The sequence below is a fragment of the Uloborus diversus genome, chromosome 1 (genome assembly GCF_026930045.1).
Source record: "Uloborus diversus isolate 005 chromosome 1, Udiv.v.3.1, whole genome shotgun sequence".
In the NCBI taxonomy this organism is placed as follows: domain Eukaryota; kingdom Metazoa; phylum Arthropoda; class Arachnida; order Araneae; family Uloboridae; genus Uloborus; species Uloborus diversus.
Genome location: NC_072731.1, coordinates 265,781,476 through 265,803,653, shown reverse-complemented (window position 1 = coordinate 265,803,653; position 22,178 = coordinate 265,781,476). Strand labels below are relative to the sequence as shown.

At 33.0% G+C, this 22,178-nt stretch overlaps 1 protein-coding gene across 1 annotated transcript in view; it reads right to left on the bottom strand.

Moving 5' to 3' along the window:
* Nucleotides 1–22,178, bottom strand: part of LOC129234260 (WD repeat-containing protein 5) — a 43,676-nt gene that overhangs the window by 17,928 nt on the left and 3,570 nt on the right. Inside the window, exons 2-7 of the mRNA XM_054868255.1 lie at nucleotides 17,176–17,272; nucleotides 11,525–11,598; nucleotides 3,754–3,843; nucleotides 3,420–3,509; nucleotides 2,768–2,851; nucleotides 24–79 (exon numbers count right to left, since the gene is read on the bottom strand). Coding sequence (XP_054724230.1) covers nucleotides 24–79; nucleotides 2,768–2,851; nucleotides 3,420–3,509; nucleotides 3,754–3,843; nucleotides 11,525–11,598; nucleotides 17,176–17,272 — 491 coding nt within the window. The remainder of the gene's footprint in view (nucleotides 1–23; nucleotides 80–2,767; nucleotides 2,852–3,419; nucleotides 3,510–3,753; nucleotides 3,844–11,524; nucleotides 11,599–17,175; nucleotides 17,273–22,178) is intronic.

The window sequence follows — 22,178 nt, the reverse complement described above, 5'->3', positions numbered from 1 at the left end:
TTTAAAAAGTAAAAATCATTTACCATAAACCATCATAGCTGCTAGAAACGATCAGAGATCCATCTCGGTTAAAATGTACCTAAGGAAAAATAAAAGAACTTCAAATTTTGATACAAAATTTTAAAATAAATAAATAAATAAAAAGCAATAAAATACAACTTTTTGCCATGAAGAAATGTGAAAATTTACAATGTGCTACATTATTTGATACATGCCGTGCACTCCCATGTCAAAGTTTGAATACAAATAATGGTACAATATGAAAAAGTAATGAAATTTGATGCCCCTTACATTACAGGGCCCAATACAGGTTGATTTTACTGCCGCTTTTCGGTACTTTCACAAACATTTTATTTTAAAATCGGTACTTTCACAAAAATCAAGTTATAAAATCAGCAGCTTCACAAAACTTTGAAAATCGACACATTCTAGAAACCATGTTTAAAAAACGAAAGTTTCACAAAAACCTGTGTTTTAAAATAGAAAACATGTTTTTCTGTTCAAAACACAGTTTACTCATTAAATAAAATGCTAAGATGATTTATATGAACAATCACTTAGGTAACAACTTTTTCATAGTATTAAAATCAAGTTTCAGTTTTTCGTCAAATTGCTTTTAAGCAACCTTTTAGCATCAGTTTTAGGGGATGGTGATTTTCTGAATTGTACAAAGTACAAAGCTTATTGAGCTGAGATATAATGATATTTTCGCTACCTCTTAGGTCCCCCCCCCCCCCAAAAAAAAAAGTTCGAAATATTAGTTAATGACATTTGCACTTTTTAAACTAACGTTTAAGTTGCTCTAATTTTCTGAAACAAAAATTAGAATGTGCCTTTAAAAGATCACAAAATCAATGCTGATAAAAAAAAAAACTTTCACAAAAATAGAATATTGATACAATACTTTCACAAAAATAGGTAGGGAGAAAAAAATCCTGGATCTGCCCCTGCATTATTTTTTCAAAAAGGTTATTGAATTTCGCTCAAAATAATCTTTTTCAGGGCCTATTGCGTCAGCAGTTGTTTGTGAAACAGGAATTTTTTTTTTTTTTTATGTTGTACCAGCATCAAAATACAGTAGCCCCTCATTATATCGCTCCTTTCTTCTGTCTCCCAAAATATTAAAACCTAAAAAAAAACTTGCTTTAAGCTTGAAACCATCCATGAAAACATATGGTATTACTCAGAAAAGGTCTTCTTTATTCTGTCAATGAACAAAACGATGCTCCTACTCTGAATTCGCTGGAAAAGCATCGGCAACTGCTGCCATCCAAATGTACATACATGCAGTATACTTTAGTTTAAGATATAGTTTTGAAACTACTAGACTGAATATAGTTATCTCCATATTTATCTTTTAATTCAAACTAAAAAAATGTGTGACTATTACATCCCTTTTGTCATAAACAAAGGGTATATACAAAGTATCATTCTTAAGAATTATTGCTTTATTCTACAGTGCAGAACCTTTTATCCCGGAACCAAAAAACCGGGAAACCAGAAAACCGGCAACTGTTTGCCGATTTTGCCGCCATTTTTTTTAAACAAGTATTTTTGGCAAAAACTAAGCATTTTTTTTGAAATACCTAAACAAATATGAACGGTTTCTTAATAAATTGTATATTACTCATGTGTAACTCGGGAAAATGTTTACAAAAGCAAACTTCAAAGGGTCATCCTTTATGCGTGGCAAAATTTCTGAAATATTTTCTTGAATTAAAAGTAAACTCGTAAGTCTAAAATTTTCGTGTTTTATTCCTACTGAAAACTTAAGAAATGATACTGTCGCATTCTATTGCAATATTTTATTGAATTGCCTTTAATAAAAGCCGTGTAGAGCGTAAGTGAGGTCGCGAAAGTGCGGGAAATGCCGAAAACCAGATTAGTGAATTTTTCGGACAGTCGATCGTAGAATCTAGAAATCGTTTTATGCAAGACTGTAATTAGGTTGCAAGAACTCATAAATCAAATTTCTATTGATATTATTTTGATGCAAAAGCAATAGTTATCAATGACTACCGTAATCGCAAACACAAAATCTTTACAAAAAATGTTAAAAAAAAAAAAAAAATAGAAAAGAAAAAAACACTTTATGAAAACAAATTTTTTTCATACACTATAATAGAAAAACCACCCATTCACGTTCTAAACTTGTTTCTTGTCCTTTCTTTCATTTTAAAACATGTTTAAATTATACTCTCACCTAGTAGTTTTTAATATTTCGATATTTATAAGCATTTCTGAACTGTTTTCTTATTATTTTAATATGAATTACTATTTATTATAACAATTTAAGCTTTATGAGCAATCGGCCAATAGCGCTTTTTAACGATCTAGAAAACCGGCAAATTCAGATATCCGGGATAGCGATGGTCCTGAATTTGCCGGATAATTGGTTCTCTTGTGTACTAAAAGAAAAACACTTAATTCAAGTTCTTGTGGTGCTTGCTCAAGAGTTTCTAAGAATTACCATTTTTTTTCATTTTATGAGCTTTACCGATCTTTCCGTCTTCAAGGTATTTTTACTAAAAATTGGTAAACTTGGAAACAAAAGGGAAAAAATGCATAAAATCATTATGTTAATCAAATCATCTTTTCCTTTCACAAATAATCTCTTTTTAATTAGATAACTCTAACAGGATATTTTTAGTGACATAAAAGTCGTTCATTTACACAGATCAAAAATTTGCCCATCTTACGAAGATCTGCTTACGCACCACATTTAAATGGGTATAGTTATTTTTCAAAAAATGTTTTTAAAACTTACTGCAGAAACAGGATCAGAATGAGCAGGAAGTGTTTTCAGACATTTTCCAGTCTTAACATCCCATATGCGGACACTTTCATCAAACTAAAATGATATTTATTAATCAAAATTTCATCATGAGAAATAACTAAAAATCAATGGTAAAACACAAGATAGTTTAATTAGCTCTGTTCAAAGTGTTACTATTCTTAATTTAGATCTTTCATGATTGGATTTCAATGATGGAAATATATGCTATTAGGGCAAGGTTTTAATTTGCTCTCAATCGTGTATCATATTCGATTTTTGAATGTAAAATCTGTAAGTGGTTTGGAAATTATCACATGGGAACTATAAATAAAATTCCAAGTTTTACAACGTAACAATAGTTACATTATTAGTTAAAAAATAATAATTAAACTACTGTGCATGGCATTAATATTTCAAGCATTTTGCTTTTCTCAAAAAAGTCCTTTACTTTAGGATTTCTTAGTTAAAAAATAAACTTTTAGGGACCAACTTAAAAAATAGGGTAGGAGGAAAGAGGTATGCTATCAGCTCCGCTCAAGCCATTGCCAGATAATCCAAAGGATTTTACGTTAGAAGCAGAGAAATTGAGGGGAATTAATGCAGTAGATTTTTTTTTTAATTTGAAGTACGGTGCAATACTTACCGAACCAGATACAACAAGATTTGACTGGGGATTGAAATTACAGCAAAATACATAGTTACTGTGTCCTTTCAAAGTCTTTACACATTTGCCCTAAATAAAAAAGAGAGGATACATAAATAAAATGGCTACATATCCTTTAAAATTAAAAAAAAATTCTTTTTAAGCATATGCACTATGATTTCAAAGTTTTCAGTGAAACAAATTTTAAAAGTCAGCAATTTTTGTAACAATTTAGGGAATAGAAAAATCTTTCTCCGAATAAAAAACAGAGATGGTGTAGACCTGCGTACTATACTGATGCATAAAATGTAATAAGCATAATCCATTTACTTACAGAAGAAACTTCCCAGATTTTCAGCGTTTTGTCATCTGATGCGCTGACTAACAAACGACTGTCAGTAGACCAAGCAACATCTGATATACCCTATAAAAATACATGTTCAAAATATTAATTTATGCCAAAGAAGTGAAAAATATAACACATAAAAGTTATGCAGGAAGGATAATCATTTCCATCAGAAGAGCTTTTACGATGGACAAGTTAAGTCAATAAATGGAACAGGATAGAAGAGGTTAGAGATACGACAATGATGGCAAAACATCGATATATAAGAAATTAAAACATCGATGGCATTGATATATCAACCAAAAAACATAGATGTTTTAAAACATCAATCTTTTTATCAATATATAACCCACATTTTTGGATGTACTTCACTACAGACACATATACATGATAATCCCTAACAAATGTTTCTCAGTAGATAAGGGAATTCTTTCGGCATTGCATCAATTCATTGAATTATAGGTATTTTTTCAGAAATTTCTAAGCATACCAATAGTAAACTATATACAGTAAACTCCCGATTATCTGCAGATTAGGGTGGCACGGTAACTGCGGATAAGCGAAACCGCGGATAATCCTAATTATAGGTAAAAAACAATACTGGTGTATGCAATAGCTAAAAAATAGGAATAAAACTCACACATACAGAAAAAATACAGGAAAAACAATAACATTGATTAAAAAATATATATGAAAAAGCTAAAAACATGCAATAACATAATCGTAAGTCACCACCGTTGAAGAAAAAAAATTGTTAAAAGCCCCGCGGATAATCCGACCGCCGATAATCGGGAGTTTACTGTATTTATTAATTTAAGCAATGCATAACAATATGTACCCGACAAATGTATAGAAAGTACAGAACCTCAAATCATGAATACAATTTAATAGGAATAATTCCGCAACATAAGTGTGGAAAATGAAATTTGCATGTGAGAACTATACTGCCGTGTGCAGGTAAAGGGCAGAAACTGCAAATTTTTCATTTTTTTTTGCATTTTTGTCATCTATTGTAGGTTATCTTTATTGTGCAGGTTCGCTTATTTGGTTTCCGCTGAAAAAAAGGTGCGAAAAAAACGTCTAATTCCTGATAGACATCGGTAAATGATATTTAACTGCGTTCTCATTCCTAATGTAATGTAATATAAAATTTACTTTATTCAAATTAGATTAACTTCTCAACTCTTTCGGCACGTGTAAAGTTTCAGTTTTAGGTTGGCATCCTTTGATGCCCAATCATATGCAAATGAGGCAAGTATAAATAGTGAACGATTCCAATCGTTCTCTCTCTCTTCTTTTGTGTTCGTCAGCCTCTTGTGAGTTAGGTCCGGTAGGTGTTGGGGAGTTGCGAACTCCACCTCCGCTTATGGCCGGGTTTTATTCTTAAGAACTTATTTTTGTTAGTTTATTTATTTTAGTTTCTATGGACCAATACATTTTTGGTAAGATTTTGAACAAGTTTCCAATGTTCATTTCTTCACATTAACAATTGATTCTGCATCTTCCACTGTGTGGTATTATCTCTGCTTGTATAAGCATGTAACATTGTTGACTGACTTACGGAATTTAGACTTTCGGCTCTTCGTTTAAACATCGTAAGTTATCAATTCCAACATTTCCCTATTGTTAGTATTGAATCCAAAACGCGTTTCTGCAAATATCTCGAAAACTCATTTCTGCAGACACTGCCGTTTACCTGCACACGGCAGTATAGGGCTTCAGTACTTCTTTTGTCAGACATTAATTCCTTTTGTATAGTGGTATGACATTGATGTCAATGTTTCTGAGAGTTCAATGTTTTTGGATCAATTTTTGATACCATGTTTTTTTTTTTCATTTTGAAGATCGATGTTTTGAAACATTAATGTTTTTCAATTGATGTCACTTCTCTGTGAGAAATTTTGTTACAATTTTCAATTAAAATACAAAAACATCAACATTGAATAAATATCGAACCCAAAACATTGATGTTCCAAAAACATTGGAAGTTTAACATTGATGTTAAAAACATCAATGTTTCCGAAACATTGACATTGATGTTGCACCCTTAGAACAGGTAAACATTCATAAATTTACGAGTTCTTTTGCTTTTAATTTGAGGCATCAATAATGGGTCATAAAGCAGACATGTGACCCACTAAGAATCAAAAGTATAATATTATGGCTAGATGAGCATATATATATATATATACACATATCGCTCATTTTTAAGAAAAGTGCCACAATACGAAGAAATTAAATTTTACAGGAGAAGCGTTTGAAGTTGAACTCTTCAGGAAAGTAGCTGTAAGAAAAATAATTTTGCTGTGTTCTCCAATGGTTAATATTAGACCAAAAAATCTCATTTTTCCCAAAGAAGATAACATCTTTTAAAGCCCTTTAAACCAAAAAAAAAAAAAATCAATCATTTCCTATTGTGCCACTCTTTTTCCAAACGAACGATATACCAGCAGAAATTATACATACAAATTCATTCATTATTTGCATCTTGCACATGCTGATACAAAATATGGTATGGAATTAATCCAAAGTAACAATTAAATACATTAAAACACAAGTATCAATAAAATGGTTGGACTCCGCGTAAAACAAGGGTCTACTGTATATATATTTTTTAATCACGTCCTTCAAATAGTTAAAAGGGTAAAACATTTAATTATTTACTCTTGAGCATACAAAGTCTAACTGAAAACTAAAGTTATTCATTTCTGTTTGAAGTATGTTTTGCATCATCTAATCAATTTTATGTATGCATGACTGTGTGAGTAAAACTAAAAGCAAATTGACTGCTTCTATTTCAGGGGTTGACCCAGGTTTTTTTTTTAGGTCCATAAATGGGGAGCAAAAGAAAGGGCTTTTTTCTTTTCTGCCTTTTTGCGAAAAAATCCTGTCATACTGTGTACATCATATTTAGCTAAATCTAATTCGAAATTCCTTTGGCCTGAAGGACTTTAACGTCCTAAAGCAGAATACTTTGCAAGCGCGCCCATATGCAAAATTGTAAGGGGGGGGGGGGCTCAAATATTTCCCCATGGAAACTGATTTCAGTACAGATTAGAGTTATTAAAATTTGAAATTTTTAATAACTTATTCATTAACGGTTGAAGAAGAAATGTTTTTCATTTTTGAAAAGAAAAAAGTACTACAAGCAAGAAAGTTCTAAATTCTAAGGGGGGGGGGGCTTGAGTCCTTACTTGCCCCCGCCCCCCCCCCCCCCAGATGGGCGGAACCCTTGATACTTTGTGAGGTTCTGCAATGTAAAATCATCTGACCAAAATTGTTCTGCAAGTACTTCAAGCAGTGTACACGTAGAGACGTGACCCTTTCCACAAATCGTGATCCCAAAATCAAAATCTCCATTCCATACAAGAGTATGAAAGGAAAATTTTATTTATTTATTCAGTACTTTGTCTTGTTCAGTTCTTGACAGAAAATGCAAAATTTCATTTATTTTTTATTTTTATTTTTCAATTTTTAAAACTTAACTGCTGCTATGCCTTTCTGTGAAAATTAGACAATTCCAGAAATATAACAGCTTTCAACCAAAAGATCAAAAGATGAATTAAAGATTTCACTGAAGTTACGAAATTAGTTGATGATGAAAACTACAAAATCCCAAAAACTTTATAGCAAGTTGTTTCATTAAATCGTTTGAGAGGCTCGAAAAATATTTTATAAACTAGCTGCGTCGCCCGGCTTTGCACGGAGCACCTCGAAAATAATAGTTATGTCTAGTGACGCGAGTTCAACACTCAGGCTTGAACCAAAAAAAAAAAAGTCAGTGAAATTTTGCGGCAGATTGCGGAACCCCCCCCCCCCCCCCCCAAAAAAAAAAGTAAACATTTTAAATCCCCCGATTACACGAAAAGCCTCAAAACAAAAACAAGAATTTTACCTGTTCATATTCGAGAAAAAAAATGGCAACAGATCTTTTATCTTAATGATTTTCTTCACGCTGTAAATTTTAATAAAAGCGTTCATCCGGAAAGTTGAGTTGAAGCACTGAATAATAATTTGAATGGAGGAAAGCCTTCGAAAAATATGGATTTTATTTTGAAATCTAAGAGTCATAATTAAAAGTTTTTAATTGATATCTCTGCTAATTATTATCGGAGGATTATGTTAAATAGCCAAACATGAAGACGGGAGGATTACGAATCCATCGACACCTGGTTCGATGGTCAGTTCACTGTCGTTCGGGAGAAGAAACTTGGACATAGATAGATAGATAGATACTCAGATTTTATATGTATAAGATGTATAGGAAGAGCAAAACTGCAAAGTTTTATAAAAATCCAAATCTGGGTATAAACCACAACTTCTTTTTTTTTCTTTTAGTTAATTTTATATGGCATGAATGAGCAATTAAAATGTTAGTAATTACATAAATTACTAAAATAATAAATAAAATAAGTCAAGTTACGGTAGCATACAATAAAACACCTCAAAACTTTCTAAATAATTAAAATATTTTCAGGATGCAAAGGGATTGAAATCTCAAATAAAGACACTCAATTTTCGGCGATGCTCGTGTTTCAATGTTGGCATGTTTCCAAAATATACGTTAAAGACAGAAATTGCAGTGGTTTAATGTTGATTGGGAAAAATTAGGTAAAGGGGAAGCAAAAATGCAAGAAAAAACAGAATCTCTTCACATTTATAAGAAATGTAGGATTGCTTTGAAGCCTGAAAAAGTAAAACAAATGTTAAAATTTTAGAAAACAAACATAAAAAGCTGGAATTCGGGCAAAAGCTGAAATCTAAAGTTCCTGCAAACGAAACATTAAATTCACCATTTTGCACGAGCTTTCCGCCAAATAAGAATAATTTGTCATAATTTTAGATATTCAACTAACTTGAAGAAATCTGCAGAATTTCTGCAAAATTTACCGTCGGTTGGGAGAAAATTTACAGAGAATCTACAGAAACTGCAAGTTTTATGCAAATATTCAACAGAAATCTAATTGATTTCTGCAGAAAATTTATCAGAGGTTTCGCTCACATTTGAACAGAATTGTTCTGCAGCTCATGCATCTGCTCTGCAACGTACGCCGCAAATTTAGCAATATTCTGCTTTGGCGCTTTGGTAGGAATGACTGGGAAGCTGAAGGTATTTTTACTGATGTTTTGCTTTCAGATGAATTGAATGTGCTTTAAAGTTATGAAGGAACTTTTTACAAATGAAATTTTATGAAAGGTCCAACTTTAAGATATGAACTTTTGGGAAGTGGACGCTTTTATGGCATTGAAGTTCGTGAAGGGCCCTGTGGCAGAATTTTATTTTACTTTCTGCGACAAATTTTCCTGGACCTAATTTCTTTCTGTAAGAATGCTCCGTGAAGTAAAAAATGAACCAATGGACAAACTTAAGTGCAGTTCATTTCAAAAGAGAAAAATTTATTTATTTATTAACGAATTTCACACAACTTCTTGTTTAGGTAAATTCCTTTCTACGAAAACGAAGAGCATTAAAGATCAGTATCAGGGCTTTCAACAGATTTTCAGTTTTCGCTATGGGAAAAAAAAGGAGGAGGGGGGGGGGGGTGACCTTGAGCTAAATCTATATGGTAAAAAATATTAACACCATGGTAACAGCAATTGGTAAGTGGAGAAAAAAATCAAATCTAACCAAAAGTAATGTAAATTATTATGCTTATTTTAGGTAATGCTACTGTAAATTATTATGTTATAGCAGGGTGATTGTTTAAACAGAGATGCCACTCTCATATTTAAGTTTTCAGTCTTCGTCTCTTAGTACTTACTTATCTGTAGTTCTCAATATCAGAAAAATACAGATGCAACATCTATTCAATACTCAAAGAAATAAGATCCGAAGAAAAAATAATTTTTAATTAAAATATTCATTACAGTTTGGTGCCCCCCCCCCCCAAAAAAAAAAAACTAAATTAAATGCATTTTACACAACTAAAACGAAGTATCCTCCTCCCCTAAAAGGAAAATGAATTTAATTAAAATATGCATTACAGTTTGGAAAAAAAAAACCCTAAAACATGCATGTGATTTGGAAGAAAAAATGAATAAATAAAGGGCACCCTCCCATAAAAAAAATTAATATATGCAATACATAAGATTATAAACCAAGTATCCCCCTCTCCCTCCCAAAAAAAAAAAATTTAATTAAAAAACACATTTTAGTCAGAACAAATTGAAAATTCAACCCCCCCCCCCCCAAGAAGAAAATAAAATTTTATTAAAATACTAAAGCAAAAAAGAAATCCCACTCCGGGATTGCCCCCCCCCCCAAGGGCAATGGCAAACCCCCTTCAATATTGTGGAGATCCCCTCCCCCAATGAAAAAATACTTCTCAAAACAACTCCCCCCTCCTCACAAATTTTAATGTCTTAGTCTGCGCCATGACCCCCCCCCCCCCCTCAGGTGGGCACCCCTGCCCTCTCCCTCTTGTGAAAAAAAGAATTTAAATCAAGTACTGGAGCAAACAAAAGTTCCCTTTCCATACGAAGAAAGAAGAATTTAATTAGAGTATGCATTCAGAAAAAAAAATTATAACTCTTCCAAAGAAGATTTTCATTCATGTTAGCACCCCTATCTGAATAACTATTGGTCAGCCCAAAATAGAACACAATTTATCAAGTATTCCATCTGTTTTCTCTTCCTGCAACTTGCGACACTGCAAATAAGCAATTTTTTAAGGGCTTAAAGTAATTTTTCAACAGAGGTGAAAAAAAAAGCAAGTCGGCACAAGTCTTTCACACAAACAAACACAAACATGTGCATTGCTGCCAGCCACTCTTCTTTGATCAACACAGGGTTGCTTTAAAATCGCTCCACGTGGTGAGAGGTTCTGGTTTGAACTGGTTTTTATCCATGTCATACCTCCCGATCTCCCCGAAGTTGCAGACTACCACAGTCATCAATGATCGCTCGATTTGGCGCTCGCCAAAGTTTTTTTTTTGTAAAATAAAAATTGCAATTTTATTTTTCGTAGGAAATCAGGTTTTTTTCTTAATTCATAGTCCAGTTACATTTTTTACCGTGAAACAGCTATCCTTTGGTATTGTTCCGCAGAATGATTTTATTGCTAACCTTTTTTTCCCCCTATCCCTTTTTCCCTCCTTAGTGCAAAATCTTTCTTCACAAACTCTCTCTCATTCTGCGACAATGTCGCCAGCTTTCTGCCACGGGGGCAAGGCGGATCCAAGTTGCATCTGAATCTACCCTCCGTATTTACATATCCAAGTATGTCAGAGCTAGTGGTGGATATAAGGGGAGGATCATGGGGGTCATGACCCCCCCCCCCCTAAACCGTCGACAACAGTATCCATCCGCATTGTGTTTAAACATTTTATGCATAAAGTGTAAACGATTACTGTATATTTTCAATTCATTAATCATTATTTTTGAAAGTAAATACTTGAACTACTACTTTGTTTCATTGCTTATGAAATGTGCAACCTTTTTCCCCCAAAAGATGGGTGATTCCAATGCTTTTCAATGACCCCCAAGCAGTTTCAGAAAATTTTCGTACCTAAAACAGTAGGTTCGTTCATTGGGGGGTGGGGGTATTCTTTAGCATGACCCCCTCCCCTGTTCTAAAGTAGTTTTCTGTATACGCCCCTGATCAGAGCATGCTATTTTTGGCTCCTAGCACACATACTCAATTTTTATTTATTTGTTCTTTTCCACATTATAACAGAAATCCCCCTATTACTTAATTCACTTTCTAATTCACACCTTACTTAATTGTTTAAAGCATTTTGTAGAATTTTCAGAACTTACTAGCTTATGTCCTGGAATTGTTTTCTCAAATTTTCCATCAGCAACACACCACAATTTTATTAACTTATCGGCAGCTATATAAAATAGAAATAAATGAATCTTGATATATAGAAATAAAGAATTTAAATATTTGCCAGCATTATTCACAAACATTTTCAAGTTTTGTACACAAAATATAAAGTTTTTAATTATCTGCAGGCCTTTCTTTGCTTTGTTTATTTTTTATATGTTTTTTTTTGGGGGGGGGATAGAATTTTCATTTTATTTTTTAGAATGGTATTAATTTTATGAAATGAATTTACTTTAATTAAATGATGGATGAATTAGGGCGGCAAATGATTTAACTTAAAAAAATTAACCACCTTTTCTATGATATTACCTTGGTGGGGGGGGGGCAAATCAAGTTTTTGCAGTGCAGTTAGGATCAGGGCTGCATTGGAGGGAAAATGATCATGTCCCAACCCCAGAGATTTTACAACCATCGAATCCGACTCCTTTACCCCAAAATAAGCTTGACTCTGAATCCCGAAGCATTGGCAGAGCTGCGGAATGATCAACTCTGACTTTTGAGAATTTTAAACCTTTAGCTCCTAACTCCGCAGCCGTAGCAAAAATGCTTCAGAAGCTGCAAACTAAACATTTTTTGTTGAACGTCTTTTCATCCAAAAGCTCAAATGGGCCTACTGAATTTTCACATTAAAAACACTAATGATTGTAGTAATTTTAAAATATATTGTGTATTAAGGCTTATTTTATTCATTGCAATTGCCTATCCCAAAAGATATTTTACCAATACATTTTTTTTCGAAAAAAAAAAAACATTCTAATTTTTGTTGACTATGCTTTGTATTGTGTTCCATTCAGGAAATAATAAAAAATATTGTGAACTGATAGCAGATGTTAACAGATTGCGGCCCAACAACAGAAAAATTACTAATGTTACACATGGCACTAAGCATCAAAGAAACACAAAAAATGACAAAACGTGTAAAAACTGAATTGGAATGCTTTCGAACATATTAATTTGAAACAAACGTCCTTAAGTCTACAATCATTAGAAACAACACCCGACATCCAATTCGTATTTTAACACAAATTCACAAAATATTACATGTTTTCTAATAATGGTTAAAATACTGGAATAACTTCAACAAGTCGTGTATCATTAAAAAAAAAAGAATCAATAAACCAATAAAATAATGACTAATTGAAGATACAAAATAATAAATACTACACAAATTAAACATAAAATTAAAAAAAAATAATTTAACGACAACATATATTGCGAATTACTAACAGCAAACCCCTTTTTTAATTCAGAGATCATGGTTGGCTTCTACTTTGTTTGAGTTTTTTTTTAAATAAATATTTAGATAGCAAAAAGCCTTTCCCTTCTACAACTATTTCTAAAAAACATGTTTCATACAATCTATCAAATGAAACAAGTTGAGGTGATATTGACGCGAACCATAGTCCATACACACACCTTTCACCATAAAACAACTTTATTCAATGGAAATATTCTACTTTTACAATTAGAAACATAAAAATGCTAATCATTAGTTCTTGAGTAGATGGAGAATTAAATAAACTGAAACTTAATTTAGAAATAAGCAATTCAATTTGGACATTCTAACAAATGTAAAAATAACATTGCATCCATGGAATTGGAACGGAACTTCATACATAGATTGTAATAATGGAAGAGTTGAAGATATAAGATGTCGTTATAAAAAACATTGATCATTGCACCTTTCTCTTTCTTAATACAGCAATGGTTGTTTCTAGAATAATTATTATTAAATATATGCACACTCTATAACATAAAAAAAAAAAAACGCACCAAGAACCAGTGATCCGACTGAGACGAAAATTGGTGGATAGGAATACAATGCACAGAATAGTAAATGATTAAATTCTCAGAACAATTGAATAATTTATGTCAGAGTTACAGTAACAAGTTCGATAAGGTATTGACCTGCCTCTATCCTGGATACAAGCTAAAGCATGGAGGGCCGGATTTGGAAGTGTGGTGGCCCCGGGACAATGAAGGAGTGGAGGCCCCTAATCAGGGTTCGAAAAGATCATCCTATTTTCGAAAATATCCGATACTTTGACATATATCCGAATATTTTGATATATATGTATATACAGTGGCTCCCAAAAGTGTTCGTACACCTACGACTTTCAATGAAATAGGCCATTATCCATTGGTTAGAATTAATATTTCGGAATAGGTATTTAATTATAAGATATATGATCTATTTTTAACAAAACTAAGCGAAAATTTTTAATAAAACATTAAAACTTAATTTTTGGAAAATCAAAAACCAAAAAGTGCTGGAAATTTTATCTCACAAAAGTCTTCGTACACTTTAAAAAAAAAAATCAAAAAAATTGTAAATAATCCAACTTTTTACAAAATTATTACTTAGTAGAATATCGTGCAGTATCAACAACAGCTTTTAAACGTTTGGGAATAGATTTCATTGTCTTTTTTTCTTTTTTTATGCAATTTCTGAGTAAGTGTTCAGCCGCACTTCCAGTCTTACTGTTTCTAATTCGCTTTTCGTTTCAATGGTGTATTTTCGTAATCTAGCCACCAGATATCTCCAAATATGCTCCATTAAGTTCAAAACTGGCGATTGAGGAGATATTTCAAAGTTAAAGGACAATTTTTGAGGCACCAAATGCAAACGTGTACTACTTATCGTTATCTTGATTAAAAAAAAAAAAACAAAGTTGTTCCGATTACCAAAATTGTGGGCTAATGGTTTAAAATTATTTTTTAAAATATTTTAATGAACAGCATGATTCATTAATTCATCAAAAAATTCCAAATTTCCAAGTCCTGCTGCTGTTATGCACCCTCACACAAGAACACCTCACCGTCCTGATTAACTGATCCAGCTAAGTTCCTAAGATTAAATTTCTCATTTTTTTCTTCTATTGAAAATTATACAACAAATTAACTCAAAATATTGAATTTATTTTCATCTATAAGTAAGACGTTGTTCCAAAACATTTTGAGCTTATTCATCATTGATTTTACGACGGAAAGCGTAAGCTTTCTGTTTTTCGTACGAACAAGAAAATTTCTGCGGGAAGAGGTATCATTTAATCCAGCTAATCAGAGAACTTGGCGAACAATTTTAGGTGAAAATTAAACGTAAAATGTCTCATTCAATTCTGCAGAAACTTTTTCAGCACTCAAATGCGTATTTTTCATAATTTTTTTAACTGTAAACCTCCGATCACGCTTTGTTAACTTTGCCAGTTGACCTTTTCTTACCTTGTTTTCGATCCAATTCTTGTCTTAAAAGCATTTTATCAAGCACTTCACTATATAATGGCATAAATTAACTAATTTAGAGACATTTCAAACCAATTTGCGAGTACTGTGAGGGTGAAAAAAAAAAACAAATTTCGAATTGTGTTTGTTGTTTTCTACGCATACTAGCCATTAAAAATAATAAGCAGAATATTAGGGAATAAACAAACAAAAAATAAAGGCAAGTGACTTTACAGTGTCATTACAATGAAAAAATAATAATAAAAAACACATATGATAATTTTAATCATGAATATATTCGAAAATATTTCTGTGTACGATGACTTTTGTGGCGTATTTTTTCTCTGTCTCTTTGTTTTTTGACAAATTTCAAAAGTAAATTCTGGCAATATTTTGAACAAAGCTACTGGGTTTTATTCAGAATGGCATAGGAATGGTGCGAAAAAAAATTGGACTTCATATTCGAATTCAGTTTTGCGTTATTTTGGTTTTACTACAAAATCTCAAGGTGTACGAACACTTTTGGGAGCCACTGTATCTGATATTTTCGACCCGTGAAAGATAGGATATTTTGTAAAAATTTTACTGTGGGGGACCCTTTGTTCTGGAGGCCCCAGGAAATAGCCCCACCTGCCCTCCACTAAATCCGGCCCTGGAAGCACAACGTGGCAAACACCGATAAAGCTCCCGGAGGGTGTCCAGCGGTATTTCCGGCGAAATTCGCTCCAATTGTGACGGACGAGGTTATCAACATTCCTTGCCAGATGCAATCGCCCTCCCATCATATCCCAGACATTCTTGATGGGAGAGAGAGATGGGGATCTGGCAGGCACGGAAGAGTTTGACAAGCTTGCAGACAGTTTATAGCAACACGTGCCGTATGTTATCTGGCATTGTCCCGCTGAAAACCAGCAGAGGGTACTGCAAAAGGAACGGCAGCAAGACAGGTCTTAGGATGTCGTTGACATACCACTGTGCAGTAAGTGTACCTCTAATTACGACCAAAGGGGTCCAGTTATCAAAGGAAATGGCACCCCAGACCATAATGCCTTGTTGAGGGCCAGTGTGGCGTGCAAAACTGAAACTATGATACCCCCTCTGCCTCTCCAAACAAGTCTTCGATGATCGTCAAGACAGTTGGAAGTGGGATTCGTCGGCAGGTGGTGTAACGGTTGGCGCGAGCATAGATTTGGCTGTCCAACCGTCTGTAAATGGTCATGATGGACACCAATGTTTGGGTTGAACGTCTGATGGTTTATAGAAATGAAGAAAGCGCTGTGACAGCTGATCGGACAATCACTCTGTCATCACGATCAGTTGTGACCCTAGGTGGAATGCTACCATCCTGATGCTGAACTCTGCCATTTTACACCCATCCTTGCCAGCATCTTCGAATTGCCGCATCGCTTCGACTCAAATGACGAGCGATTCTCTGATTATACCAACCGGCCTCTTTCAATCCGATGATACGACCTCTTTTAAACTCCGACAGTTGCTCGTAATGAGCACGAACCATGTTGCGAGGCATTTTTCAGTTGTTGAAAGGTAATCTGAATTGCAATCAAACAGAAAATTTCAACAACTGTTAAAGAACTGCCCTTTATACACATCTGCTGGATGCACATTTTCCGTGCCCTATAGATCAAATTATTCATTCATTGGACACCAAATTTTAATCATTTGCATATCTGGTCAAAACACTCAGGCATACAAAATTTCAAAGCAATCGGATGATTACTTCTTAGTGTGACGATTTTTTTGTTATAGAATGTATATACACAGTGAAATCCGTTTAATAAAACCACTGTTAATTTGGACCAAACCTTAAAGAACAAAAACAAATCTCATTACACAAGTAATATTTGCTTATTGGGACCAAAAATCCATTTAATTAGACCAAGGAACATGAGAACAAATTGGGGAAAAAAAATTGCCAGTTTGAAGCGAGTTTCAAATGGGTAAACAAACTTAATAGTTAGTGCAATCTTCAAAAATTTGTAGATATTAATTACTTCACATTTATAAACATAATATATTTCATACAATGGATAAAAAACTTCTTAGCTATTTTCATTTTATGGCCGTAGCTATCTTTAATAATAGGTATAAGTTGACCAGTTTTAATACAAGTGCATGATTCAAATCAAATTTAATGTTTAAGATACTGAGAAATGATATACAAACTGCTTCTAATAACAACAGTTGGGTCTCCTTTTTTCTGAGTTTTCAAGCAGAATTTCCTCTTTTTATTATCAAATCATGATTGATTTTAATCATGTTTTAAATAAATGGACCCTGGTCTAATCGACTTTTGAGTTAGTAAAATAAAAAAAAAGGAACAATGAGAAATCAAACTTACATGAGCTAGCTAACCATTCTCCACTTGGGCTAAACTTCACAGAAGAAATGGCTTTTGCATGACCAGCTAGAGTGAATTTCAAGGTATAATTTGGACCCTAAAAAATAAAAATATGCATGTATATATGGTATATGGAACAGATAATTTAATCAATTTTGTTTCAATATAAGAACTGGATGCCACACCAACTTTAATTCCTTGCAATGGCACCTTATATTTAGAGAATTATCACAGCACTGCAATTTCCAACATGCAACTAAAATTGATTTTTTTTTTCTGGAGAGGGGTTGCATATATACTGGGGGGGGGGAGGGTGTAACATAGTGATGCAAAAAATATTTAGCCAAAACAGAGCATCAGAGGTTTTACAAAGTTCTTTTAAAATCCCATAACGTGTTATCATGATTATCAGTTATACAATATCAGATCCCAAATCCAGAATGCTTGGGACGACCTTTCCGGATTTTGGATTCCGACTCAAACTAGTACGTTGTGGCCATCACGAAACTTTCTTCTACATTTTTCTTTTTCTTTTTTTTTCTGATCCCTCCCCATGCTTGACGAGGAAGCAATATTCCCAACAAAAACAAAATGACACATGCAAAAACTTGACGACCATCCCAATGTCTGAATTATTGCAAAAGCAAAGCAAAGAGCGAAAATTGAAAGTTATTTTAAAAGCCTTGCTTCAATGAATTACAAATATTTTATTTGTTAAAAAACATAAGATGGCAACAGTTAAAAATTTTAAATCATTGAGATAATATTTCCGATCGTTTCCACACAATTAAAATCACGAGAAATACGCAGACGACAATCTATTACGATTTATCTTTCTTATTGTTGCATTAATAAAAATATTTTTATTCGCAAAAAAAAAAAAAAATCAACACCTCTTGGAGCGATCGGCGTCAAAATAGAACCAAAGCCTGTTTACATATGGATTCACATATATTCCAAATTTCAACCAGAACGTAGCATTACTTCTTGAGATAGGGCACTCAAAATGGAAAAAAAGAACGGGTGATTGCGCTACCCCCCTTTTAGCTGTTGACACAAAAATAAAATCAGTTCTTATACCCACTAAGGGCTACTTGCCGATAAATTTTTCTTTCATTCCGTTCATTATTTCTTGAGATACAGCAGTCACAATTGACGACAAAAAACGTTCTACAGCTCAACCCCCGTTTGAGTTATTGACACCAAAATTGAATCAGCACCTGTTCCTGTTAATACCAACATATGGACCAAATTTTGTTTGATTCCGCCAGTAACTTCCTGAGGAATAGCAAGCACGCGTAACTCGAAAAACGTCCCATTGCTCCACCCCCCTTGGAGGAATTCGCGCCAAAAACTAATGGGCACAAGTTCAGATAGGGGCACATATGTGTACTAAATTTCGTTCGATTTCATGCGGTAGTTTTTGTTGTAGAGCGGCCACAAAAAACTGGTCACACACAGACGTGACACACATACATACATACACACACACACACACACACACACACATACATACACACACACAGACAGACAGACATTTTCCAAAAATGGTCGAAATGGACTCAGCACACCTCAAAACGTTCGAATCCGTCAAAATTCGAAATTCGAAAATTTGCACGAATCCAATACTTTCTTCTATATATTAGATATAGAAGAAAGTAAAAATAGCGAAACTCTCCTGCCGTTTGATAATCATAGGCGGCTCGTACAGAGTGGGGGAGGGGGGCAAGGCGGGTAATTGCCCCCTCACTTCCAAAAGTAAAGAAGCATTGCCCTCTCACTTTTCAGAGTTAAAAATTAATGATTGATTAAAAAATGATTTTTTTATGTGGTGGATTGATTTATTTCAGGAAAGTAAAAAACTAATAATTCCAAATAAATGAACTTATCTCATCTTATTTCATAGGAATGGAACTTTAAAATGGAAGGGGAAAGTCTATGGTGGCCATCCCTCCGATTATCGGCAGGAAATTGCATTTTAGCTGAAATATTTTTCTTTTTAGTTTATAACAAATACTCTAAAGCAATGAAAATCAAATCTAACTGTGCAGACAAAATTTCACTTTGCAAAAAAAAAAAAATTAATTAATAGAAGAGAACATAATTTTTGACACATTTTGCGAAATTTCAATAATTTGCTTTGAGATAAGCATCTAATTCTGGATTTGGAATTTTAGGCAATTTATAGTCTTGTCTACTTCCATCTTGCGATGTGGAATTTTGTGAAGCGGCCACTTTTACGATGCAGGAGAAGCAGACTCATTTAAGTTTTGGATCAACCCCTGGTATCTGCACAACAGCAGATGTATGAGCAACTATATTATCTAGCTATATCAATAGCATTCATTAATGCTGCTTAAACGATTCATTAAATAGACGAAATATAAACAGTAATCAAGGGTATAGCTAGAGGAAATGTAGGTTCTATTAAAGACCCTTCACATAAATCTAATTCGTTAAAAAAGGACCCTTTACAAAATCTCGATTGACCAAATCGAACATTTCATGGACTCATTTTTTAATAAACAGGGGCCAATCCAGGATTTTTTTCTCGCTACCAATTTTTGTGAAAGTATTGCATCATTCTATTTTTGTGAAAGTTTTTTTTGTCAGCATTGTTTTTGTGAAATTTTAGACGCATCCTAATTTTTGTAAAAGAAGTAGTGGAACAAGTGTAATTTTAGTTTGAAAAGTGTAAATGTCATCTAGTATTATTTTTAACAGGTTTTTTTGGGGGAGGGGGGGGGAGCTGAAAACCTAAGAGAAGTATGAAAAATACCATCGTAATTTCAGCTTAATGGTCTATGTACTGTGTACAATATAAGAAATTATGAGAAAAACGGTTCCTCAAAACAGATGTTTAAAGATTGCAATAATATTGCATAAATACACTTTGGTGAGAAATAGCTAAAAATTAGTTAAAATACTACAAAAAGGTTTCTATTAAAGCGATTGTTCATATAAACCTGCATATAATTTTATTTTATGAGTATATTTTGTTTTAAATAGAGAAACAAATTTTATATTTTAAAACGCGAATTTTTGTGAAATTTTCGATGTTTTTATGAAGCTACTGATTTTAATATACTTGATTTTTGTGAAAGTACCGATTTCAAAACAAGATTTTTGTGAAAGCACCGAAAAACGGTAGCAAAATCAATCTGTATTGGGCCCTGATAAATGAGTATGCAAATCAGAAATCTATTATCTATCTATATTGATGGATAACATGCAGTTAACATTTTGAAATTTCACAAAAAGATTTTATTTTTCAATATTTTTTTTAAATGCACAAAAATAGTACCCTGCAAAAAATCCTGGACAGACCCCTGGTAATCATACATGCTTTGATGCTAATTTTCTCTCTCAAAATATGACATGCAAAAATTTGAATATGATATAAGTGCGTTTAAATCGAATATCTTTCCTTGTTAAATATATGACGATTTAAGATACAAAGCAGCAGGGTTTAAGCTCGGTTCAAAAGTTCTTTAGCATAAAAGCTAAAATTAAGGAAAAAGTTTTAGCAAAATGCTAAAAAATGTTTACATTCTCATATCATTCTAAATGCCTCTGTGTTTCATCTCCATTTTAAAATGATTGAAAATTTCTTCTATGATATCTTTAAAGCAATTAGTACAGCAGCGTTTTTTTAAGCATAAAATAAAAGTCTTGGATTATGCTTATCATTAAGAAAACATATGTTTGGTTTTTAGAAAATTGCACTCTCCTCCTCCTAATAATGCAGTTTTTGAGGGGAAATAATGCTGGATAAGACAAAGTATTGAACTTGATTGTAATTTAAGCATCTTTACTGAGATTTAAAGATTAAGTTGACAATCGCCATGCGTGCTTCCTGTCTTGGATTTTAAATTTCCTTTTTTTTAAAATTAACTTATTTTTTAGTTGAGCAAAAAAGCGAAAGTGCTTTGCTTTACTTTCGCAATTGAGATAGTGTTTTCGCATTTTGCGAAAAATGCGATCGTAGCATAAACCCTGCAAAGCAGGATCGAAAGGAACAAGGTATGTTTATTAGGAACATGGTAAAAAGGAAAAAACAATTTTCATCAACAGCAATTGAAGAATACCTTCACAATCATTTTTCACAATCCATCTTTAAAAACCTTGGGAAGATTTCTGCAATCAAGAAATTGGCAATTTTGACCCACTAGCAAGCAATTTCTGGCACCAACCTGGTGAAGGGAATGTGTTTTCCTTACATAAACAAAAATTGGGGGAAAATCTTTTTGCATAGGGTTACCTTAAATCAACAAGGTTAACTAAATAAAATGATTCACCCCAAAAATTTGACAACTGCGCCAACTTCTCAACCACGCAAATATCCCTAAAAGGGAAAACGTTTTTAAAACCAGCTACAGCCAAACCTTTACAGTGCCCGCCACTATTAAAATCACTGGATTATAAAATCAGCCGTTTTATAGAATCAAATCTGGAAGAACATAATCATTTCTATACCAAAACATGTTAGGTTTATCCTTTGATAAAATCATCCTCGCCGTTTTATAAAATCAAACTTTTGGAGAGCATATACAGTAAAACCTCGCTATAACGATATTTTGGGGACCAAAGAAATATATTGTTGTAGAGGGATATATTGTTATATCGAAGGCCTATATATTTTGATAATACAATAGGTTTTTTTTATTTAAATGTTATAGTATATGCATTACCTAGGTGTAAATGTTTTTATATATAGTATATTTGTAATACATTTATTGGCAAGGTGTTAATTATGATTAAATATTACTATCAATTGAAATAAATTCCGAAAATAAGCTCGTAAACATACCTCAAATCCATTTTTATTGAAAAAAATCCAATATTTTTGTTTGTTTGGCCGCTTTTTTGACTGTTAAGTCAACCAACAAGGTATACATTGAGTCCAAAGCACGAAAATGATCCTCGTTTGTGGATGGAAGACTTGAAAAAAATGTCCACAGAGATTTGACTGATTGAAGTGCTTCCTGGGTCGACAATAAGGA